This window comes from Muscardinus avellanarius, assembly GCF_963383645.1.
Source record: "Muscardinus avellanarius genome assembly, chromosome: 18".
In the NCBI taxonomy this organism is placed as follows: Eukaryota; Metazoa; Chordata; class Mammalia; order Rodentia; family Gliridae; genus Muscardinus; species Muscardinus avellanarius.
In genome coordinates this window covers 47,331,381-47,351,959 of record NC_137804.1, presented here as the reverse complement: position 1 = coordinate 47,351,959, position 20,579 = coordinate 47,331,381, and the positions used below count along the sequence as shown (strand labels likewise).

At 43.3% G+C, this 20,579-nt stretch overlaps 1 protein-coding gene across 1 annotated transcript; it reads right to left on the bottom strand.

Moving 5' to 3' along the window:
- Position 1: 1 nt before the first annotated feature.
- Positions 2-19,853, bottom strand: LOC308276729 (vomeronasal type-2 receptor 116-like; the record flags this gene model as incomplete). Its single annotated transcript, XM_080715569.1, has 8 exons — positions 2-143; positions 311-473; positions 10,022-10,900; positions 11,326-11,449; positions 12,317-12,544; positions 14,583-15,389; positions 17,762-18,053; positions 19,669-19,853. 8 exons carry the CDS (start codon positions 19,851-19,853, stop codon positions 2-4), a joined length of 2,820 nt encoding a protein of 939 aa, XP_080571695.1.
- Between the last annotated feature and the right edge of the window lie 726 nt (positions 19,854-20,579).

The window sequence follows — 20,579 nt, the reverse complement described above, 5'->3', positions numbered from 1 at the left end:
CTCAGGCTCCCCCATACATGGACAGTGCTGCTTTCAGTCTGAGCTGCTCAGGTGAGGAGCAGGATGCAGGTGTCCTCTGTGTGGGCACAATGGCGTCCCCCTGTTGCCAGATGTCCTGGGCTTGTGCAAAGTGTGCAGACAGGCTTCCAAGCAGAGACACAGGGAAAAGGAAAGGGGGCACCAAGAGAGTCATGGAGCTGAGACCTGAGCTGTCTGGCTGTGGTGACAGCAGCTCCGGTGTCCTGTCATTTCATGGCTCTGCTGCCATCCCATCCTGGAGCTCAGGGACCCATTGCCCGGGGATCTGCACCTGTCACCTCCATCCTGATGAGAACACTTTGCAAAAACATGTTTGTGCCTCGGCTTCTCAATGCCCACCATGATTTCATCATGGTCCAGCAGGGCTCTGAGGACCACAGCAGCCCTGAGTTGCTGAGAGCCCAGAAGTTTAGACTTGGCAACAGTCCACTGCCCTGAGGGACAAGACAGGGTGAGCAGGAGTCCCTGTGGCATGATGATCTTATTCCACCAAATTCTCAGCGCAGCTTTGAGTGCTAACTGAATGTGAGTGAGCAGGGGTCATGGACCCTGGACATGTGATTCAGAGTAGAGACCGGCGATTGCCTCAATAAAAACCTTTACCACACTGTGTTCAAGTCTAAAAATCTAAGGTGAAAACTATATAAATTCAACTAAGTAGAAAATATTGGGAGTAGGGTTTGAGCCCAGGAACATTTCACACTCCCAGCCTTTTTTAGTTTTTATTTGGAAATAACATTTCACTAAGTTGCTGGACTGGCCTCAAACCTGCAATCCTCTGGTCTCAGCCTCCCAGGTACTGGGATGACAGGTGTTGCTACCATGCTCAGTATTCTAAGTAATTTTTGGTTAAGAAGGTTAGCATCATGCCTAATACATAATCATTACACAAAAGTGTCCTGTGTCTGAATTGGCAGGTGGCAAAAGAGAAGAAAGTAGATAAAATTTATGTTAAAGTCAAAGGCAACCTCAATAATCACGATGGAATCAGTAACCATCCCAGAAATTGTCTGCAATTGGGAGTGATGTTGCACACCTGTCATCTCAGTACCTGGGAGGCTGAGACCAGAGCATCACAGGTTCCAGCATCAGCCACTTAGCCAAGCTCTCAGCAACTTACTGAGACCTGTAAAAAGCCACAACTAAGAAAACTCAGTGCTTTACCCCATATTCATCTAGTGTTGATGTCTCTTTTTTTGTCCCAAACACTCTTCATGGAAAACCTTCTATACATAGTTTTCCAATTTTTATTTTTAAAAATATAAATAGTCATAAAATGCTTATATTTATGATATGTGAGATATTTTGAGACAACTATATATTGTGGAATTTCTGGAGACCTTGCATACCTTTCTCTTTCTACAGTGAGAACACTTAAGATCTGCTCTCTGATAATAGATTGATTTTTAATTTGAATGCTTTTATTAGGGCATTTCATGCAGTATGATTGCAATAATCCGTACAGTGTGGTTCATTGTGATACAGCATACATGCTCTTGGTTTATTGGTTTTGTTTGAGGGTTTGGTGGGTGTTTTTTTCTTGATACTGGTTATTATACCTGTGAGTTACATTCACAACCTTTTTTATTTTTTTCTTTTGAAATGGAGTCTTGGAAAGTTGCTGAAGACCTGGCTAAGATGCTGAGGCTATCCTCAAACCTGTGATCCTCTAATCTCATCCTCCCAAGAACCCAGATAACAGATAAGAATCATAGTGCGGGGACAGCTACAGCAAGCCGAGGTGAGCCGCTGCGGAACAGCCAGGTGGGATCTTTTGGCGCACAGAGCATCTAAAGCTCCCAGTGGCTGAGCTCAGTACATGCTGCAGGGACTCAGAGTGGAACTGAAAACCAGAGAAGAAAAAATACGGCAGCCTCACGACCGAGGGCGTGGCAGCGGCGCCATATTGCCACCGGTGGCAGCAGCAGTGAATTCACCAAGTCCAGTACAGCTACCTCTGCGTACTCAAGAACAGTGAGTCAATTTGCGGGCCACAGAGGAGACATCCCAGTACTGTACGCCCTGGGACTTGACCCAGTTGGGGAGTGACGGTGGCAGAGATATCACACCATAGGTGAACGCCCAACCTGGAAACCCCCCCCCCTAGTCTAAAGCAGCCTCTATCGACACCCTGGGTCGGAGAATCTGTGATACAACCCAGTAAAGGAGTAGTGGGGTCAGAGATACTACAGACTCGAGATCCAGAGCACCTTAAGCGAAGTCATAGTGACCCAAGGGAAGAACCCAGAGAAGGCACAAACTTCCGAAATCATGGGAAAGAGGAATAACAATGGAGCAATGAATGCCCACAACCCCACAACATCAGAACCCGAAAAAACAGAAAATCAGAGATTTCTAGAAGATCAAATCAGGATAATAACTGTAGAAATAATAGAGGTGCTTCGAAAAGAATTCAGAGAGAGCCAAAAAGAGATAAATGATGCAATTAATGAAGCAAAGGCCTCAATTCAAAGCATGAACAACCGATTAGACCACATGGAGAACAGAATCTCGCTCTTAGAAGATGATCATTCCAAAAATGAATGCATAGTTTCTAATCTAGAAAAAAATATCCGACAGCAGGAATCTGACATTGAAGAAATATGGGCCCATTTTAAGAGAGCCAACCTAAGAATAATTGGAATAGAGGAGGGAAAAGAAAGTGAAACCAAAGGGATCAACAATCTCTTCAAGGAAGTAATAGCAGAAAATTTTCCAAACATACAGCAAGAGGTTGATACACAGGTCCAGGAAACTTATAGAACTCCCTTTAGACAGGATCGGAAAAGAGGATCTCCACGCCACATAATTGTCAAAATAACCAATGTGGAAGCCAAGCAGAGAATCTTAAAGGCAACAAAAACAAAGGGACAAGTGACATTTAGAGGCAAACCAATTAGAATCACTCCATAATTCCCAAACCAAGTCATGAGAGCCAGAAGGGCTTGGAGTAACATATTCCAAACTCTGAAAGAAAACAACTTCCAGCCAAAAATTTCCTACCCAGCAAAACTTTCTATCAAATTAGATGGAGAAATAAGAAGCTTCCATGACAAACAGAAACTGAAGGAATTTATGTCTTCAAAACCAGTGCTAGAGAAAATACTCAGAGATTAACTACAAAGAAGAAATAGGTAACACACATCAGAACCAGAGAAACAAGATTTTCCATCGAACAGACAACTAAGATTGGTTATCTGTGGAGATTCATTATTTATGTTAGTCTTTTACCTATCTCTAAATTGTATTGTTTGCCTTTATTGTTGTTAATTTTAGGATGTCTTATTGGAATATTAATATACCTTCAGATATAGCATTTGGAAATATTTTATCCAATTCTATTAGTAACTTTCAACTCTGTTTACATTGTCTTTGGATATACAATATTTTTTTTAATTTTTAGGGAGTTTGTATACTCTTCTGTTGCCTGTGCCATTGAAATCATATCCAAGAAATCACTGCCAATTTCAATGTTGTAAGGTTTTATGACCCAGATTTTCTTCTAAAAGTTTATAGTCAAGATTTATATTTAGGTATTTTATCTATTTTGAGTTAATATTTGTATATGGGATTAGGTAAGGGTCCAATTTTATTATTTTGCATGTAATTATTATTTTTCAACAATATTTAGTTAAAAGATTAGTATTTCCTCCACCAAATGTTCGTGGAAACCTTTTCACAAATAACTTGACAATATAGGGAAGAATTTAGCTCTAGGCTCTTATTTAACACCAATGGTTTATATATCTGCCTTTAGAATAGTACTACACTGTGTCAATTATTGTAGCTTTATATGGTTTGAAATCAGAAAATATATATCTTCTAGCTTTGTTCTTTTTCAAGATCGTTTTGGGTATCTAGAGTCCATTTTCCATATTAGGATAGATTTTTTTTCTGAAAAATGAATATATAAATATATGATACTTTCACCTAAAAAAAAAGAAAAAAATATTCTCTGGTAAGAAAATAAGCAAAAAAAATATTGAAATGTTATCTTTAAGTCATCAAAAGCTTGGTATCAGACAAATGAAACTGTTATGTGAAATTATCATTTTTAATTTTGGATAAATTGCTATAATACTAGATGTCAACCACTAAGCCAAGCATGGGCAGGAGGGATGGGGAGGGAATGGGGTGGGGATCGGGTGGGGGCTGACTGGGCGATGTGTGCATGTATGTCTACAAATGTTTGTATCCCACTATGATGTATGAATACAGTGCACCAATAAAAAAAAAAGAATCAGTGTGCATAAGTTGATACATTGTTTTTAGCTGTAGTGACTGGGATGTACAACCCATCTATTGAACTCATTCCTGCTTATCTAACTGAACTTTTGGACAAAACTTTTAACTGAAAATTTCTTATCTTTGATTTACATTCTTCCTACCCCAACTAAATATTAAGTTCCTCAGTGAATCTTCATCTTCTCTCATATGCATAACTTAACTCAAAATGAACTGAGGAGCCAGCCGTAAATTCCTCATTTCTAATTCTCCTGTATATCCTTAAAATGGGCACACTTGGGCATCAGTCACATGACCTCAACACTACCCTTAAGAAAAGGCTGTGAAATCTGGAACATTCCAGGGAAGAAAATAAGGTAACTTTTGCGACATACTGGCTTAATCGGGAATAATATGCCCAGCACTGAATATGGCCATTGAGTACATTCGGGACCAAGTTTTCTCAGAAAGGTGTGCAGAGGCTTCGGGTACAGTTCTGCAGCCACTTATCTGCAGCGATTTTTTCCCTTTTTATGAAATAAACTCCTTTAAGTACCTATTCCCGGCGCTAAAACTGGAGATTCCTCTCCGGGAAAGAATCTGACATGGACAAATGCCTCTAGTGCAATTGACATGTTATTACAAGAACCCAGGAAAATTTATATCCTTCACCAGTGAGATTAATAGTTTAAAAAAAAAAGAAGAGAAGTGTAATCACCACAAAACAATAGTAAAGGACATGTAAACAAAGTAAAAAGACACTAGTCCGGCATTCAAGACTCGCTCCCGATCTTGTGACCAAATCCAGCCCCCTGTCCTTGAGCCCCCTGCCCTTGTAGACAGGCAGCTCCAAAGGGCAAATTCTAGAAGGCACAGGCACGCCCAGGGCTTGGAGAATACAGCCTCTCATGGAATCTCCTATAACTTTTCAGAACTTTCCGTTTCTAGGGCTTAGTCCATATGGCTGGCATGGGGAGATATGGTGATCCAAGGGGATGTGATGGAGGTCTCCCCAGTTTCGTCTGCATTGCCATCCAAAGTCTGAAAGCTTAAACAAGCTCACAACACAGTTGAGCAGATAAACACCAAAAGTAACATGAAGTTTTTAGATTTAGTTGTCAGATATACTTCTCTAGCTGCTGAGCACTTTTTCTCACACGATAGGCTCATTAGAAGCCTATTCCTCTTTTTATAATCCATTTTCCTATCACAAACCCTCTGCAACTTCCTCTTCTTTTCTGATTACCCTGATTCTCTCTTTCCCATTTGGGACAATCTTAGGATAAGCTCTTCTTGATACAAAAATGCTTTTTTATTCTCACCATATATTTCCTTTCTTTCACACTTACACATTTATTATATCTGTCCTTTGTTCTGACATATTCATTTCTTAGCCACATGGTACCTCCCTGTCTCGGGCAGCGCACATACTGGGTGTAAAGGTCAAGAATCTTCGTAGCATTCAGCTCTATTGTATTGGGCAGTATTAGATGCTCACCAACTAGGCTGCTTTGAAGTCACACACAAATTTTATCTTCTCTGAATCTAGGCCAGATCACAAGGAGAGGGGGTGAACAGAGGCACTGGTTGCCTCCCTTACAAGTTTTTAGGGCTAATGACTTCAGCTGACTCTTAAGGCTTTTACTATAGGTTAATGATTAGAGATAGAGGGGAAATCTGCGTTTGTACTTGCTGTGACTGGAATGCTTCCACAGCATCTGAATTCTGACTAGATTTTATTACCATTTGAGCAAAGCCAAGGGCGTTTAGAGGCTTAGACAAATTACTAGAAAATTTTTTTTCCACGAACTCAGTTTCTCTCACAGTCCTGATCTTACATCACTGGAGCAATTCGTGTGAAAAGTTAAAAGAATCATTACCAAAAGAATAGTAGTTATGAAAGAATATCTAAGAGTGGGGGAGTACTTTGACCAGAGACAACACTTCCCCTTGGGGCTCTGCTTCCTTTAAGCTTAGCCAATTTCTTGCTTGGGAAATATCTCCACGCAGATGCCGAGGAAAAGGAAGTAATGGCGGCAAACTTTTCCCTGCATGTTCTCCTCCTCCAGTAGGGGTCCAGTATTTTAGCCTGAGCTGGTCTCTCTGATAAATCTGCACTAAGTCCTCATGCTTATATGGTCTTAAATATCTCAAACAAAGAGAATTCTATGTTGACCCAGCATCCCTCTGCAACTCTGTGCACTCAGGTTGGTGGGCTGGGGGATGCTCACTTCCTGGCAAAGTCTCCTGTCCCCTCGTGGTGGGCTCTACTTTCTGTGGCTCTTCTCAGCCCTGCCCAGTAGATACATAACCACCTGCATCACAACACGCATGGCACTGAGCAAACACAGGAAGGTGTTACAGTTTTGACAGCACTTTGGGCTCTTTTCTTCCATTCAAATTGATAAATTGAATCAGGAAATTGAAATTAATAGACATCTCCGTGCAACTACAACAAATTTTTTATCACAAAGTCAGTAGGAATTAGAAAGGGAAGAGAAGAGAAGCAGCTTACCTGGCAGAAATGCTGGAGAGCCCCAAAATGGAATGCTGCCCAACTTTCTGTCCCCAGTTTTTAGACACAGAGTTAGGTTTATTTTTTAATTGGGAAGTTATTACATTTGTTAATAAGGTCATGTGTAACCAGGCTGGAGGCACATACATGTAATCCCCTTGCTTGGGAGGCAGACACAGGAAGATCCCAAGTGTTCGAAGCCAGCCTTGCTGGTTAAGAGACCCGGTTTCCAAAGAAAAATATAAAATAGGTCTGGGAGTATAGTTGGGAAGTAAAAGGGTTTCAGGAACCCTAGTACTACCAAATAAAATATAATAAAATAAAAATAAGGTAATGTGTAGTAACTAAATTCTTGACAGGTGGTGCCTCTTGTCTCTGGGCAGTGCACGTACTAAGTGCAAAAGTTAATGATGCATGTTGTTTTTTTTATCACGACTGTATCAGTGGCCCATCAACTATGGGTTCTTTGAAATAAAGGCCAGGTCACAAAAGAGGAGGTAGCCAGAGGTGATGATTTCATTATTCCCCACTCCCTGTTTGTACCATATTATTTGTCTAATTAATTAAAGTGCTCTGAACTTATATAACTGTGTGTTGTCCAGCACACTTATTCAGCCTAAATGGTTAGACTTGCTTGTGTGACATGTATTGTTTAATGCTCATTTGTTGCTAATTGGGTTTGTCAAAGCAACCACCCAACATTCAAACTTAACCTACCTCCACTTATCAAGTCCCGGTTTCTCTGTGCTTTGAACTTCAAGTGTTGAATAAACCTCAGGGCATTGTGAAAAGACAACAATTGTGTGTGACAAGACACGCAGTCCCCAGTGCCACAAAAAATAAAATTAAAAAACTTTTCCTATGCAATTCTGAGTGAAAGTAGGGGCTGACCAGTTGAGTCAAAGGGGTTGGCTGTCTGCTTACACGGTGCAAGATACACTGGACACAGTAGCTAACTCTTAAACTATTCACTCCCAAAACTTGTGCAGGCTTTCTGAGTCACAGGGTACCTACATGAACCAAACTCATCATGGTGTTTTACTATGTAAGTTCAGAGATTTCTTTTAACCTTATTAATGATAGAATTTCCACATGATTATGCTTGTAATTGTATTTTTTATTTATTTTGATATGCACAAATCAGGCACCTATGGGTTTAGATATTTTCAAGTAAATTGTTCCTTTGTCTGTAGGGGTTATTTTGAAATACCAAAGTTTTCTAATGTATTAGTAATAAATGTTCAGACACTTCTATAGCATTTCTCATAAAAATCCAGGAATAACTTACAAATATTGAGTATTCCTTTTAATTTTAAGTTCTGTTATATTTGTGTGTATAATTATGGGGGGTAGTATGAGGGATTTAACTCAGAGATATTCTACCTCTGAGTCACTCCTACCTCAGCCTTATTTTATCTTTTATTTAATTTTTATTTCTGGTGGTACTGGGGTTCCTGGAAGCCCTTCTACCTCCGGGCTACACTCCCAGACCTATTTTATATTAGTATTTGGAAACAAGGTCGCTTAAGCCAGTGAGGCTGGCTTCGAACCTGTGTGATCCTCCTTTCTCAGCCTCCCAAGTTTGGGGATTACAAGCATGAGACACCAAGCCTGGCCCTCTTTTATCTTTTATTTAAAGAAAGGATCTCAGTAAATTTTGGAGGACTCTCTAAGTAGCTGAGGTTGGCTGCAAACCTGTATCCTCCTGCCTCAGCTTCCCCACTTTTGGGATTTCAGGCATGCAGCACCATACCTGGCTGTTGCTATATTATCCCCACTTCATCTGTGAGAGAACTGGTAGAGTGCACTTGGGTTGCTTTCCTGAGTTCCCTGGCTAGTGAGAGTAGAAACCTGAGCACCCCCCCATCCCTGCCCACCAGCCTGCTGACTGAGTGTGTTTGATGGACAAAGTGAGGTGTAACCATGGCTGCACTTCATCCTAAGGGAGAAAGGGTTGTATGATAGACAACCAGGAAAAAGGGGCATTCCATGTGCAGGAAGTGTTCTACACACCTTATGGGACTTTGTGTATTATAACTGGGAACAGCCCTTTGTTGTGTACACATGGAGGGTGGGCAGTGCCAGCCATCTACACACCCTCTTGGAGAAAGTGTTCCTTTCAGGAAACAGCTACCTGGGACTACACCTCCACTCCCAGAACCCTAGGTCTAGCAATAAGTGCACTCAGATCCCAGTAGAGGAGGAAGGGAGGAGGCCTGGGCTGACTCTTCACACAAAGAGGCAAGAACCACCCGGGCCTCACCCTCACCTCCTCTCTCCACTCTGCCCACAACTGCATGGCCCTCGCCTCCTGATATGCTGAAAGCCTCCCATGGCTTCTGTGGCATGAAGCTCTTGTTCCACCAAACCCTGGCTGTCACATGCTCCTTGACCACTTACTCAAGGTAAGCAAGCAGGGGGCATGGGCCCTGGACTCAGAATGTAGAGTGGAAGCCAAAATAATTGTCTAAGTGAAAACTCAAACCACAGTGAGTAAAAATGAATAAAAATAAATAAAACTCTAAGGTCAAAACTATAAAAATTCAACTAAATAAAGACTGATGAGACCAAGAGTTGAGCTCAGGGATGTTTCAACCTTTTTTATTTTTCATTTGAAAACAGCATATCACTAAGTTGCTGAGATTGACCTCAAACCTGTTAAACTCCTATCTCAGCCCACAAGGTACTGGGAAGATAGGTGTGTGCCCCCATGGCTGACTCGCTAAGTAATATTTAGGTAAGGAGCAAATAGGTATCATGCATATTACATAATTCAATATAGAAAGATGTCCTGCTTCTGAATATGCAGGAGGCACAAAAGAAGAAAGCAGAAAAAGTTTGTTATAGTTAGAGTCAAAGGCAACCTGAGTAATCTTTATAGAATCAGTGATCATTCCAGAAAATGTCTGCAGCCAGATGTGGTGGTGCACATTTGTTATCCCAGTACCTGGGAGACTGCCACCAGAGCATTTCAGGTTCCAGGACAGAATTAGCAACTTAGCAAGGCTCTCAGACTCTTAGAGAGAGCTGTTTAAAAACAAAAAACAAGATTGGGAATGTAGCTCAGAGGTAGAATGCCCTTGGGCTCAATCCTTAGTATCTAGAAGGAAGAGGAAGAGAGGAAGACAACAACAAAACTCACAACTGGGCTAGATTTTTTTCTCAAGGTTTAAAAAAGAGGGGGAGATTTATGAGAAAAGTGCTCAGAAATCTTATTTCTCCTACAACTTCTGTCCTTCAGACCTTTCAGAGAGTTCTTCTCAGGTCTTACGAGAATGATGTAGCACTTGGGGGCAAAGATGCAGCCCAGGAGCCCCGCACTGGAGGCCAAGATGGAGAAGACCTCTACGGCCACCATGGCCTTCCCCTTGCTGCTGTGGTAGACAGGGAGGAAGGTGACCCAGACACTGCAGAAGAGCAGTGTGCTGAAGGTAAGGAACTTGGCTTCATTGAAGGTGTCAGGCAGGTTCCTGGCCAGGAAAGCCACAGTGAAGCTGCCCAGGGCCAGGGAGCCCAGGTATCCCAGGACACAGTAGAAGGCGGTGACTGAGCCCTTGTTACACACAATGAAGATGTGGCCATGTTCAGAGTATGCATCAGTGTCAATGAAGGGAGGAGAGGTTCCCATCCAGATTGCACACAGCATTACCTGAATCAGGGAACAGAAGGGGATGATGAAATTAGGTGCCCCTGACACCAGGAGCTGCCTCATCCTTCTCCCAGGACCAGTAGCTTTGAAGGCTAGAACCACAGTGACAGTTTTGGCCAAGACAGTGGAAACAGCCACAGTGAACCCGACTCCAAAGGTAATTTGCTGGAGGATACAGGTGGCCATGTTGGGATGGCCAATGAAGAGCAAGGAGCAGAGAAAGCAGAAGGTGAGGGAGATGAGCAGGATGTAGCTGAGAGTGCGGTTGTTGGCCTTGACGATGGCAGAGTCTCTGTGCTTCACAAAGACCACAAGAACCCCAGCTGTGAGTGCAGAGAAGCCCAGAGCAGCACAGGCCAGAGCCATCCCCAAGGGGTTCTCATAAGCCAGGAAAGTCATCACCTTGGGGAGACAGTGACTCCTCTCAGTGTTTGGGTACTCATGCGGGGTGCACTGGATACACTGCTCTGCATCTGGAGGGGAAACATCAGTAGTTCATAGTTGTTGATGTGTCCTCTTTGCCACATCTAATCCACGGTCACCTCTGCAAACTTACTATGAGGACAGGATGCCCGTGATGTTCAAGAGAAGTCCCTGAGCAGTCTGTCCCATCTCTGACTGGGAGAATGCTGAACCCACTCTCCCATGGACACTGAGATCACTGTGGGTCCAGATGGCTCCTCCTGTGGCTCAGTCATGTCACCAAGTCCCTTCCCACAACCCTGGGTCTTCTCATGATAGGATGACTGCCATGCTTATAACACTGACCCAGAGCCTTCAGCAGAAAGTTTTCCTGATACATGCTCAACCCAGAAGTCAAATTCCTATACCATACAGCACCTCCTATCCCTGAGAAATGTGACAGAGAAGATTACTGTAGGCTGGCTGTGAAATTTACCTGTTTTATTGGAAATGTGTCCCTCTGGGCATAGAACACAGGTAAAACAGCAGACTGGTCTTCCTTCCTGGGGGATTCTCCTGAATCCTGGGCCACAGCTCTGGCTGCACACAGACTGAGGAGTCTGAGGGAAACCAGGTGATGGTTAGAGTGCGCTGTGTTATTATCTACTTTAACAGTGAGTCAGAATCTCTCTCCAAATAAGAAAGAACTTTGATGGAAGAGAAGGTCATCTCCCATAACACCAAAGGTCACCATGGGATCCTACAGGGACACCTGATTCAGTGCTCCTATGATGAGCTGATGTGTCTCCTCAAGTTATCACCAAATGTCACCATGGCACAGGATCATGTTGGGTTTAAACATCACCAGCCACACACCCAGACTTCTCTCTCTTCTTATGTCACCCTATTTCTGTATGAGATTCTCTGTGGTTCTTTCAGCTGGTATGCCTGAGAATATTATAGAGTTGCATGTTGCATCTTTGATGGGGATTGTGGACTGACACTCTCTCTCTACAACAAATCTACAGAGAGACTCAGAGTGTGTGACACACCACTTGGTCCTGAGATAAAGGATTCACACTTGGCATCACCTCAGGACTCTACTTAACTACTCTTGAAGTAATTGGGATTGAACCCAGAGCCTTGAGCATGCCAGGCAAGAGCTATACCCCCGAGATGTACCCTAAGCCCTTCAAGATCCTATTTGTTTGTTTATTTATTTTGTGTTTATCAATCCATTTTTTACTGTGGTACTACTGATTGAAGCCAGGGAAAGTCTACAACTGAGCTAGCCTTATTTTATTTTTATGTTTGTGTTTCCTTTTCTTTTTGTCTTTGAAACAGTCTTGCTATGTTGTTCAGGCTGTCCTGCAATCTTCCTGTATCAGCATCCCAAGTTACTAGGATTACACACATGCTCCATCACACCTGGCCTCAACTCTACTTATGTTCCTCTTTGTTTATTCAATAAGGAAACAGAATCATACCTGTATGAAACCAATAGGCCACTCTATGATCTCTTCATTGATGACCAAGCCTTGATGGAGTGGACTTCCAGAGGCAAACTCCCCTACTTTAACCAGCAACCCAAGGCCACCAGGGAAATTCACAGCGTTCTGGATATCATACGTGGCCCCGTGGTTTTCTTTCTTGTCTAAGGATATGAGCTGCCCTGCATTGTTGGTAAACTGGAGTTTCTTCAGGCGTGGATGGAGCTGGAGGAAAGGCAATGATTTGGCAATGAGGTGTGCATACAAATGGAAGGTGGAAAGCCCTTAATTCCTAGGCAGTCCTTCTTCCCACCTCCCTAGGATCAGGATTCCTCCTGGTGAAAGATAACTGGTTGGTATATTTTAATGGTCATCTTCTCGTGGGCTCTAGGGAATGGAAGAGTTCTCTCATGGGCACAGTGGTGGAGCCCTGGAGTCCAGGGATTTTAGGATGTGCCAAGAGGTTGGCATTGGCAGAGCCTCTGCCACAACCCTGACCATCAAAGTCTATTTGGAGCAGCTTGAAAACCAATCCTTGAACTTAGTAAGGCCACAAGAGGGGTGGGGCTTTTCAGAACTTCCATGCTGGGGAGGGCAGCCTGGTGTTTGCACGTCATACCTCATCAAAACAGAAAGATTGCCGGGCATGGTGGTGCACACTTGTAATCCCCCCACTTGTTAGGTGGTGACAGGAAGATCACTCAGGTTCAAAGCTAGCCTAGCTGGCTTAAGAGACCCTGTTTCCAAATAAAACATAAAATAGGTCTGGGAGTGTAACCCAGAGGTAGAAGGGCTTCCAGAAACCCCAGTACCACCAAAAAAAAAAAAAAAAAAAAAAAAAAAAACCACCCAGAAACATTAAATGTGTGCAATTGATTGTATTTATCAGTTTTATATCAATGAAGGTTTTAAGGAGGCAGAATATGGGACCCTAGTCTCTGCTGTTGGACCATCTTAGTGACCAGGCTATTTTCTTGGAACATGACAGGGATCTATTCATGTCTCCCAACTAAAAAAAACAACTCTGAATTCTAAGTAGGTTTTAAATCGAGCGTGCTAATCTGTGGATCTCTGGTGCCCAGGGCACTGTGTTGAGAAAAATCACAAGCCTCTGATTTGTTGCTTTTCTAAATAATTGACCCCTCCACCTTTGCAATCAATTTGGACACAGTGACCTCCTTTTCTAAGCGGCAACTTCTCATAAGAACCAAATGGCACATTAAATATTATTATAGGGAAAATAAAAAGTAGATGGTAGATGAAACTTTCTGACATTGCTTTTTACATATTTGCCTTTGTCTACAGAGTAAACTTATTTAGATATTCCAGGAATCTGATTAGTGATGTTGACTATTGTTAATGAGTTGAAAAACATATTTCATACATTGACATAGATTCAGATCAGCCAGGATTAAAATTGATAAACAGCCATCTCAAACCTGGAGGGCAGTGTGAGATGATAGAAACCATCCATGGTTTCCTACTTAAAAGTGGAGCCAAAAGCTACATTCCAGTTATTTTTATAGGTTTGGGAAAAATAATGATGCCTAAGCTGGATGCAGTGGCACATTCCTGTCACCAAGTACTTGGGAGGCTGAGACAGGAGGATCTAAGGTTCAAGGCACACCTTAGCCTCTGAGTGAGGCTTACACAAACTTTTGAAACCATGTTTCAAAATTATTATAAAAATTTAGACATTGAAAAATATTTAAAGGGACGTCCCCACTTCCAAAATAATATGAAAGAGTAAAAAGGAGAAAGAGAAAGCGGAGGAGGAGGCTTAGGAACAATTCATTTCCCAGAGTCCTATCTTATATGTAATAGACATATAAAGTAATAGAGTCTAAATAGGTAGAGTCCACTTTATCAATGCAAAGTACTCAGAATCATACATGAGCACTGAGTCTATATCTCCAAGTATTAGATACATTCTAAAAAAAGTGCAGATAAGAGAAATTTTAATCAACCTCTCATTTATGAGTTGTGTTCATATATTTGAAAGCAAAGCATTTCATCCTGCAATAGAAAATGCTTTCCTGGTCAGTTTCTAATTAAATAGTCTGAAATGGAAGCTTCCAGGAGCAAAATTCTCCCCACATGGGTAAAAATTCCAGCTATGCCTAGAGACAGTATGAAGATGGCCATATTCCTTGTTCCCAGCTCCTGCTGGTCTAAGACAAAACACAGTCAGAATACCCCTCAGTATAGAACATGCAGGTACCAGCAGGTGCTCAGCCCTGGCCTGCTCCTGGAGAAGCCTTACCTGCCATGGAGGGGGCCTGGGATGCTCTGCATCTTCTGGAGATCCCTGTGCTATTCTCTCCACAAGCACCTCATGGAGGACATGGGCCACGGCATACATGGCATTATAGAGGAAATAGCTGGAATCAGATAAGGTCATGATGTCGTTATATTGTGGCATAGTCTCTAAGGAGGTATTTGGTTCACACTCTCCAATCTTCCCACATGGTGAGCCAGTGGGTGAGCAGTTAAAATGGGAAGTCCAAAATTTACTGAAGAAAAAATCATCTGGGTACTGGGAAGGGGTGACAGTCTTGAGAAAGTTGTGGAAGCCAGGGATTTCTCGTTTGTGTTGTGAAAATGAGAAGCTTCCATGGAAAGAATGCAATATTCGATGCGTCTCTACCCCAGTGATATCCCAATTGTCTGCCATGATCCACACCTTTCCTATGGTGAGAAATAAAGATGCCATGAGGTCCACTATGATGAGACTCTCTGCTTCTCCATAGAGTATATGCACATTTGCAGATGGAATGCTAAGCCTGCTCAGGGTGGGGAAGATACTTGTTGTATCTGCTTTCTTAAAGGCAGGAAGCCTTTCTGTTAATGCCACACAGATATCTTTCTTCACCATTTCCACATTCAGAGCCTGAAGGAACTGTTCTCCTTTCAAGTCATCAGATATGAAGATCACCACCCACGTCCACCCAAAACGTAGCAGTAGTGACACCACTGCATGGATCAGAGAGCTGTCCTCGGTGTCCATCTGGTAGAGTGATGGGAACTTGTCTTTGTCACTTAGCATAGGATCAAAAGGTCCATATGTGACCTGAGAAAGCAAACAAAATATGATTCTGAGTTTATTGGGCCTTGGGGTTGTCTTTCAAAGGAAAGGAATAGATTTATAAATATTACAGGGCTAATCAGATAGGCAATGTTGCAAACATCAGTGACCTCTGTGGTTGTGAGGCTCAGTCAGGAGGATTTCACATTGGAGACCAGCACCACAAAATTGGCAAGGCCTTGTTTCAAAGAAAAAAATGAGCCAGGTTTGGTGGCACACATTTGTAATTGCAACACTTGGGAGACTGAGACATGAGGATCGCGGTTCTCAGACAGCCTCAACTATTTAGTGAGGCCCTCTGCAACACAGTGAGGCTATGATACAAATAAGAAATAAACTTGGGGGTAGAGTTTGAAGGTAAAATGCTTCTGAGGTCTGTCTCCAAGGCAAAAAATTAATTAACCAAAAATGTAGGTTCTCTGTCCTGGAATAGAATCCACCCGAATTCAAATCAGAGAAAGAGAGAAAGGGAGATGGAGAGGGAGAGGGAGAGGGTAAGGAAGAAGGAGAGAGAGAGAAAGAGAGAGAGAGAGAGAGAGAGAGAGAGAGAGAGAGAGAGAGAGAGAGATTCAACTGAATAAAATACTTTTGAGTTCAGGGGAAGACCTATAGACCTTATTTGTTCGCTCATTGTGGGCACAGAAAGCACTGCATATCTGAGTGTTCTTACCTTTAAAAAGTGAAGAGGACACACTGACATACAATCATTATCCCTGTACTTGGTTGACTGCGAAAGGAGGATCGCAGTTCTTTGTCAGCCTCTGCAACTTAGGCTCTGATTCAAAATAAAAATAAAATGGATCTGTGGGTTGTAACTTAGAGGGATAATGCCACTGGTTTCAGTGCACAGTATCACAATTTCAAAAGGCAAAGAAATGGAAAGGTGAAATATGCTACTGCTTCCACCTCCTGCCTGGGAATGAGGAGGTATGGCATGGGGTACAGCGCTGAGGTAGCAGGTTGTATTTTGCTCTTGTGGAACAGAGCCAGCACCAGTGACCCATGCTGACTGTGCACCCTGATGATGGAATGTCTTCTTACTACACTGACCTCCTGGTAGTCTGGACTTCATTTATGGATGCAACGACTGAGGTCACCTTAAGGATTACTTCCATTTACACTCTCTGGTTTTCTCAAACATACTTCTCCCTGAAGACAACTCTGCTAAGCTACTGCCTATGTTTGGCAGTGACACCATCCTGATTGTTAGAAGTGTTTCCAGAGATTCCTGCAAAGAAGCAGTGATGTGGGGAGGTCCGATTCCTCAGCTCTGTCATCACTCTGACCAAAGTGCCTGATGACCACAGCTGAGATGAGGAAAGGTCTACTAGGTTCACAGATTTAGAGGTCCTGGAGTTGCCATTCCTCTACCCATGTTCAGATGTCTCCAAGTCAGAGACTTTGGTGACAAGACATGGGAGAGGGACAGAGCTCACAGCTCATGGCAGGAGAAAGCAGCAAGTGAGATGGGGGATAGAGGGACAGATACATTTCCCAAGACTATGCCCCACAACCACCTCATTCAGACATATCCCACTTCTCCAGGCGGCTGGGTTCTCCAACAATGAATCCCAAATCATATGCTTTAGGGGGAATGTCACTGGGTGGGCTCTCAAGAGATGTGCTTGGATGGACGTGAGCAAGGCAGGCTGGGCAGAGGCTGTGGGTAAAGCCCCAGGATGGATGTGTCTGAGCCTCTGCTCTCCTTGGGATCCTTAGAGGCACAATGGACTTTATTGTTGCCCCAAATGCCAGCCAGATGCCCAGGGGCTGCTCTCCCTACACCTGACAGTCTCTGGTGGAGGCATCTGAAGTTGTCATGTCCTGAGTGGACAGTCTCTATGCTGTGGTCATCTCCAGGGAGGCTCACAGGTATGAGCCATCGAGAGTCAATCTTCCCAGTGTGTGGGAGACTAATATATAGCTGAGGCTTATTTATTTATTTATTTATTTATTTATTTATTTATATTTGCATTGGGGATTGTGCTCAAGGGCATTCTACCTCTGAGTCACATTCCCAGCAACGCAAAATTTTTCATTTGGAAACAGGATCTCACCGAGTTGCCTAGGGAGCCTGGTCTCCAACCTGTGGTCCTGCTCCCACAGCCTCCCAAGTACTGGGATCACAGGTGAGCTCCATGTCCTGCTCACATAGATGCTTAATAGCCAGAGCTCCTTCTTCATCTTTCTCCTCACACTAATGATAGTCTCAAGAGTTTGGGAATTCACTGAGACCCAATCACCTGAACCCTCATGAGTGATAAACACTCAAATTCCACTTTTGTCTTGATCACACATTAGGGACCAGCACTAGGGGAAATCTGCACATTTCTTTACAGAATTCTTGGCCAACTTACCTGAGGGGTTCTGTAGAGCTGCAACAGGGCTCCAATCTCAGCTGAAAATGTTGGTGAGGTCCCAGCAATGGCGGCAACAGGACTGTAATTGCTCTTGCACACGTAGTTGGGGAGAAACACGTTGCCTCCTGACAGCCACATCAAAGGGTTCTCAAGGGTCCTGTGTTCACTAGAGTAGACATTGTAAAGCTGAAACCCCAAGGTCAGGTTGGGGAGCAGGTGCGGGTCCCTGTTGATCTTCTCGATGGTGAAGTAAAAGGCCAGCACGTGTTGGTATTTCTTCCAAAGCCACCTGGACAGAGGAGCAGCATCAGGGAGAAGGTGAGGTTAGGAGGTTCAGGGCTGAGTCCTGAGCCAGCATCAGCACCAGACAGGCTAGACCTAGGATGCTCTTCAGAGGTTCCTTGGCCTGTGGACCCTGAGTGAGTAAGGTTCCCAGGGCTCTGGTGACCTTGGAATGGCTATTGGATTTTGAGAAGCAAACTGTGTTTTTAACATTGAAAAATTTGTGAGACATTTGGAGTAGGCTAAGGTGGAGATGTGCTGGATGCTATTGCTATCAAATGGACCACTTTGCTGAAGTTTCTATAAATTCAAGGTGCATTGATGGGCACAACAGGAGCAGGAAGTTGTTAGGGAAATGAGTGAATGTGGCTCACACCCTTCTTCATAAACCTTCTTGTTTTATGATGCTGAGGATTGAACCCAAGCAGAACGTAGGCTTTCTACTGTTGAGCCACACCCTCTCCACATAATAGTTTTTTCTTGAAAATAGGTCTCTGTAGTGTACCAAGAGTTTCACTAAGTTTCTGAGACCTGCATTGAACCTGTTATTTTCCTGTCTCTGTCTCCCAAATGCTGAGATTATAGCCATGAGCCAAGAGGTCAGCTCAGACAAACCTTTCCTCCATTTAGTCTTAGAGAAGAACCAAGCCACAAGCAGGGCTCATTCTCCCTGTGTTCAGGAATCCTTAGCCACCCTCTGCCTTGCCTGCTGACCAAAGCTTTGGAAACAATTTCCCCTTTCTCAGGCTTCCCTGAGGGATTCTGAGCACCTCATGCTGTACAGAGTAGTTATAATCTAATCCACAAACATTTAAGAGAGCCAGCTGGTCATCATGTTTTTCTTCAAACGTGAACACAGTATTCAGGACCTATAATTAATTTTTGTAGGTTTTGACATCTTCTCTTTGTGTCCCTGGACTTTCATCTTTATAGAGAATATATCTTGATCCTTCTTCTTCTCCCATCTGCCCCTTCTCAGCTATTTTTGTACCTAGATTTACCAAAAGTAGTTCTTGGATTTTAGAGCTACTTCTCAAAGCCTTATATTTCTGAAATAATTCATTAAAAAAACTTTTTTCATGTGTGTGTGTGTGTGTGTGTGTGTGTGTGTGTGTGTGATTATTGTGATGAAAACCAGGGCCAATCTACCTTTGTGATACATCCAAAACGTTTTTATTTTCATGTGGCACTGGAGATCAAGCCTAGGGTCTTTCTACCTGTGAAAAACATCCTAACTCTCTTAATTTAATTTATTTTTTCTTAAAGATAGCTGTCCTAATTTGCTGAGGCTGGTTTTTATAAAAACAAATAGCAGCAATCCAGGGTGGAGGCACAAGCCTGTAATCACATATTTGGGGAGGCTAAGACAGGAGTATCGTGGCTTGCAGACAGCCCTAGCTTCTTAGTGAGGCCCTTTGCAACACAGTGAGACCCTGTTTCTAAATAAAGAATTAAAAGTAGACCTGGTGGTGTAGCTCAGAGGACGAATGCATCTGTATCCAGTCACAAATGCCAAAAAAGAAGACATTAAACATGCAGAAATTCACACAGCCATAACACTGGTTTAGAGTGGAACTTATATACCAGGTTCCCTGCCCTTTGATTTCATTAAGGATGATTACCAGACCATGGAGAAATCCTGCGTTGCATAGTAAAGTTGGAAAAAGAGCCCCAGCACCAGGTCTCCTTCTTTCTGTATATTCGGCATCTGATATTTCCAACACATTGTGAAAGCATCGTCCATGGAGGATGAGGACGTGAGCAAGAGCTGCAGGATCAGGAAGAAGAGAGACAGAGAGAAGGACATCTCAGGCTCCCCCATACATGGACAGTGCTGCTTTCAGGCTGAGCTGCTCAGGTGAGGAGCAGGATGCAGGTGTCGTCTGTGTGGGCACAATGGCGTCCCCCTGTTGCCAGATGTCCTGGGCTTGTGCAAAGTGTGCAGACAGGCTTCCAAGCAGAGACACAGGAAGAAGGAAAGGGGGCACCAACGGAGTCATGAGCAATGTTGGCTGAGGTCAAAGCAGCTCCAGTGCCCTGTCTATTCATGGCTCTGCTGCTCTCCCATCCAGGAGCTCAGGGACCCACTGCCTGGGGCTCTACACCTGTCACCTCCATCCTGATGAAAACACTTTGCAAAAACATGTTTATGCCTCGGCTTCTCAATGCCCACCATGATTTCATCATGGTCCAGCAGGGCTCTGAGGACCACAGCAGCCCTGAGTTGCTGAGAGCCCAGAAGTTTAGACTTGGCAACAGTCCACTGCCCTGAGGGACAGGACAGGGTGAGCAGGAGTCCCTGTGGCATGATGGTCTTATTCCACCAAATTCTCAGTGCATCTTTGAGTGCTAACTGAATGTGAGTGAGCAGGGGTCATGGACCCTGGACATGTGATTCAGAGTAGAGACCGATGATTGTCTCAATAAAAACCTTTACCACAGTATGTTCAAGACTAAAAATCTAAGGTGAAAACTATATAAATTCAACTAAGAAAAAATTGGGAGTAGGGTTTGAGCCCAGGGACATTTCACA